Here is a 5,263-nt window from a genome sequence, read left to right as displayed (position 1 = left end):
GGTTGGACTTTGCGTAAAAAGGCTCGTGTGTGATGGAGTTTTGTCATGTGTGTTTGTGTTGTTAATCAAGTATTGATGTGATGAAATTGGATTCTCGGTTGACAACTAGTTAAAGAGTCAACCTTATTAGTTGGTGTTTAGAGTAGAGATGATTGGTTTCTTGGTCCCTCTTCCAAGATGGTTGCTAGTTTGTTCTCGAAATAATGTGGTGCTTCTTGATTAGGGGAAGATCGGATATGAAAGCTATCGGGGATTCAGTGAATTCGTGAAGATAGGGGATTGGTTCGTGAAGATTCGTGACGAGATGAGATCATACATGAAGGGTTGAAGATTATGATAAAGATGGTGGATGTACATATAAAGTTCAATTTGTTATTAAGTTATCGATCTGATCTTCATGTCTTTGTGAAGTTTTAAACGTTCAAGATTGGGGAATGGAAATCCAATGTTTCTTTCTGTTACCGGTTAGGTTTGAATATTAAGGTTTCGAGTGATATTCTTACATTTGGTTGTAGGTTGGTTCGCGTTAACTTAATTCGGGAGTAGTTTGAGGGGGAGGATCTATAGTGTTTGATGTTGCATTCTTCAAGTTTCACAAAGCGGCCATAAGTGATCGTCAGCAAATCTTTAATTAGAAGGGTTGAAGATCGTTGTGCTCTGCCGGAAAGATCAAGTCTCAACCAAAATTAAAATGAATTTAATATGAATCATTTGCAATCATTCCTAAATTCGATTGTGTTAGATTTATATGATTATTAGATTGAATTTCCAAATTTAATTAACAACTAAAAGGTTTGGAAAAAAGTTATTAGCGCCATCTTCATAACTACGTTTTGGCAAATATGATAAGCAAGGAATGCCAAATAATTTGAGAATTGGAACATGTCGCAGCCGAAGGTGACGGAGTAGATCAAAACCAACTAGCTCAGTAGTTCTTACGGATTAAATGTAGATCTAAGTTTAATACTTTGAATTGAGATAGATGGCATGACTTTAACATTTGAGATGTAATTTTATTTTAAATCAATCGCAATTAGGTTAAAAGTGAAATAAGAAAGTCAAAACAATATTCAAAGTTCATCTAAACCAACGTGACCATAAAGTTTAGCTACTCATAATCGATAATCGAGAACGAAACAATGCAATAAACAAAATTACTGTTCATGGAAAAACACTAGCAATAGAAGATAATTCGGCTACTAGTCTGCCTGCTTAAAATAATTGTGCAGCCCCGTAACTTAAATTAATTCTCGAGCTTGGCAGCTTTTTTTTTAATTTGTTTCAACGGTAGAATTTTGTGATGTGTGTGTGTAAGAGAGGCTGCTTGTTATTTATTTATTTATTTTTTTCTCTCGATCAGCAACCCCAAAATTCCTTTATTTTATTTTTTCTAGCCTTCGCCGTCACTCCTAATTTTCTTCGTATTGCCATTACAATCTGTTACCAATTTATTCCCATTCCCACTAGATTAATTTTTCAACGACTGTAGGCTGCTCATTTTGTAGGACAATAAATTAGCCCAAAATTACTTTCTATTCTGCATCGCCAACTTTAAGCCCAATTAACTTTTTGTGTAGCCCAATTCTTTAGTTGCTCCATGCCGGCTCAACTAGCGTCTCCTAACTTTTTGTGTAGCCCAATTTTTTAATTACTTCATGGTGGGTGTTTTTCAAAAAAAGAAATTGTTTTTTTTTTATTTTTAATTCAAAACTTTTCATCTTTTGCAATTAACCTTACAAATTTTGATTTTTACTTTTAACCAAAAGCTTTTTATCTTTTACAATATAACCTCATAAGTTTTTTACTCTCAACTTTAATTCCATATACTTTTCATCTTTTCTAATTTTTTTTATATATAAAATACCTATTAAGTACCCCCTACCATATTAACTCAAGGAGTTGACTAACACTTCTCAAATTTATTTGTAACATACGCCTATGGTATAGATTCTTTTAAATCTTGATGCACGACTACTAAAATGATGCAATGCATATAATGACAAATGTCAATTTCAAAATACTTTGTACACTTTTTATGATAAGAACCTTTGTTACCAAATCTATCCCATTTAACAAAACAAGTAATCACAGCTTTTAGCAACACATAGGGCTGGCATGTCAGGTCAACCCGATCTGTTAAGACACGAACACGAAACCTGTAAACACGAACACGACACGAAATCTTATCGTGTCAGATTTTTCAAACACGAACACGAACCTGTTAATAAACAGTTACACGATATGACCTGTTAAGACACGAAAATGTTGCCAACATATCATATGACCTGTTTAAGCCACAAACACGACCTGTTAAGACCCGAACATGACCTGTTAATACACGAACATGACCTATTATTCCATATTTGAAATTAGCAATTAAGGAACCTGTTTAATGAAAATTTAGTCGCCAAAGGTTCACAAAAGTCATAAAAAATGCATAAACACGTAATGTCTTAACAAACTTAAAACGAAATCCATAAAAGTCTAATCCTAACATCTCAAGTGAAAAAAATTACCCTTAGAAACTAGTGGTGACTTTGCATTCAGTTGTTCTCTCAATAGCCCAACAAAAGTGTCATTAGAAGAAGCATTATCTAACGTCACAGAGAATATTTTGTTTTCTATGCCCCATTCTACTAAAATAGAAAACACTTTTTCACATAAAGCAATGCCGGTATGAGGTGGTGGCATAAAGGAAAAGGATAAACTCTTTTTTTCAAAATCCAATCTTTATCCATAAAATGAACAGTAATTGCTAAATACCCATCAGTAGCAATAGAAGTCCATAAATCTGAAGTTAGACATAATCTGCCAGGTGATTCCTTAAGCATCTCTTTCACCTTTTCCTTTTCTTTCTTATACATTTTCAATATATCTGATTTTACCGTATTTCTAGATATGACATTCACATCGGGTTGCAAATACTTAAACAAATCCCTAAATGCCTTATATTCTACAAATGACAAAGGCAACTCATGCATCACAATAGCAGCAACAAGCATTTCACGAAACGTATTTTGATTAAACCTAGATGCCTTTAACTTCATGTCAGTATCTAAAAGCATTTGACCAACATATTTATAAGTAGTACCATAGCAGCTTGATATATGTCGAGTAAAATTTCCCGTACCTTGCTTACTATCAAACATGAGAATATGACCACATTTGTTGCACTTTGATGGAACTTTTCCGCCTAAAGCTTTGTTTTGTTGTTTGGTAAAGTAATGCCAAACAACTGATCTTTCCTTTCGCGATCTCTTTGCCTTGGGTTTTCTAACACCACTATCATTTTTATCATCTACCTCCATAGAGCCAACTTCATCATCTTCCAAATTCATAGAGCTATCATTTTCTAGGTCGACTTTGATAGAATCGGAATCCATATCCACCTACAATAGAGAAAAAAATAAATAAGTTACACAAAAGGTTTATAAGGAAATTTAACCAAAAACTATAAAAGTTGAACTAACAACATACCGGTGTTTTGCCCTTCTTTTTCCCCACTTTATTTTGTGAATCGCTCATGACTTCAATCAGTAACTATATAAAAAAAAATACAATTTAAGAAACAAATCTAAATAAATGACAACTCAAATCTAAATATATGAAGTATCTATGAAGTATACAACAGTGAAGCATACAACAGTGAAGTATACAACAGTGAAGGATGAACTTAACAACATGTAATGAAGTATCTATGAAGTATACATGTAATGAAGTATCTATGAAGTATACAACAGCGAACGATGAACTTAACATTTAACAACAGTGCATATACATAGAATGTAGAATCAGTGCATATTTGTATAGTAAAAAAATATTAAATCATTATTTTTTACACTACATAGAATGTAGAATCAGTGCATATTCATATAAAACACTTAACCGCACCTGCATATACTACATTTGCTACTTCAATTCCATTATAGGTTAGTTTCTACCAGGGCCTAAACGTTTGCCTGCAATATTGATTGCTACCTTCCCAGGCGTACATATAAACAGATGAATAAAACACTTGTGCTCAGAGGCAGACTTACGTGGATGATTGAATATTCAAGATGCCACAAGTAATAAGATAATCAGTAATATAATAAGCATTACTTACACATACAGCTGATGGTATTACATGTTGCCATGAACACAATGTATTAGAATGATGATTGTAAGCGGTTTTAGCTTTTTTGAGATAACAATCAAAAACCGTTCATGAAACTGTACCATTGAAAATAATATCTTAAGATGACGACTGTAAACAGGTTCATCAACAAAATTAAAGTGATTGTCATAGGACCACCATAAGATCTAGTTTCAATTATTTAAAATCATTATATTTAGAACATATGAACTTAACAACAGAATGATGACACAAATCAAGTATTTTAACTTACCTGAATAGCTTGTCGGGCGGACAACAATGAACGACGAACAGAACGGCCAGAGATGAAGGTGAGCGGCGATGAAGGGTTGCGCGGTGAAGGTGAGCGGGAGATGAACAGAACGGCCGGAGAAGAAGGCGAACGGGCGGACAACAGTGAACGATGAACAGAACGGCCGACGATGAAGGTGAGCGGCGAAGAAGGGTTAACGAAATTTAGGGTTTCTTTCGTGTGCACTGAAGGGTCGTGAAGACAGAAGACGTGAACTGTGAGTACGATTTCAAAATATTGGGTGTAAGTTGTAAGTTGAATACCGCCTCTCCATATGTATTTCATATATTTTTTAATTTAAAATTATTAACAGGTCATTAATGGGTCTTAACAGGTTAACGGGTTTTAACCTGTTTAGACACGAAATTTAAACAGGTCTTATCGTGTCGACCTGTTTAGACACGAAACCTGTTAAGGTCAAACACGAAACCTGTTAACTTCGTGTAGGTTCGTGTCGTGTTATCGTGTTCGTGTCAGAATTGCCAGCCCTAGCAACACAAAAAAAAAAAAGAAAAAGAAATAAAAAGGGTAGTGTTAAATGTACAGAAGAGTCAACTTCTTTTTCTTATATTATTTTGAGATATCCAATAGTGAAAGAGCATTTTAGGGACAGCCTAGCCTAGGTAAAAAGTCTAAAACCCTAGTTTCTGAAACCCCTAATCCCTGAATTATCTCTCTTTTTTTTTAACGGCAAATTTGGATCACTGACGGAACACTGGAGTATCATCGTGCCACCAGCGGAACCACCCGATCATATCCATCCCCATTAGACATAATGTCTATACACCAATTCAGAAGGAAACCCAATAAATATGGGAAAACCCCCCTGTGGGAAT

The 5,263-nt window shown here is 34.4% G+C and overlaps 1 protein-coding gene across 1 annotated transcript; it reads right to left on the bottom strand.

Annotated features, from left to right (window-relative positions):
• Positions 1-2,490: 2,490 nt before the first annotated feature.
• Positions 2,491-4,712, bottom strand: LOC110924987 (zinc finger BED domain-containing protein DAYSLEEPER-like). Its single transcript, XM_022168960.2, has 3 exons — positions 4,389-4,712; positions 3,478-3,540; positions 2,491-3,389 (listed from the first exon to the last, which is right to left on the bottom strand). Exons 1-3 carry the CDS (start codon positions 4,710-4,712, stop codon positions 2,637-2,639), a joined length of 1,140 nt encoding a protein of 379 aa, XP_022024652.1. The 3' UTR covers positions 2,491-2,636.
• Between the last annotated feature and the right edge of the window lie 551 nt (positions 4,713-5,263).

Source organism: Helianthus annuus, chromosome 10, assembly GCF_002127325.2.
Source record: "Helianthus annuus cultivar XRQ/B chromosome 10, HanXRQr2.0-SUNRISE, whole genome shotgun sequence".
Classification (NCBI taxonomy): Eukaryota; Viridiplantae; Streptophyta; class Magnoliopsida; order Asterales; family Asteraceae; genus Helianthus; species Helianthus annuus.
This window is presented reverse-complemented; position numbering and strand designations above follow the sequence as displayed.

Coding starts and splice junctions, on each gene's coding strand:
- LOC110924987 (XM_022168960.2), bottom strand. CDS start 4,712: ATGAAATACATATGGAGAGGCGGTATTCAACTTACAACTTACACCCAA. Junction 3,541..4,388: donor CCGCCCGACAAGCTATTCAG/GTAAGTTAAAAT, acceptor TTTTTTATATAG/TTACTGATTGAAGTCATGAG. Junction 3,390..3,477: donor AAAAGAAGGGCAAAACACCG/GTATGTTGTTAG, acceptor TCTCTATTGTAG/GTGGATATGGATTCCGATTC.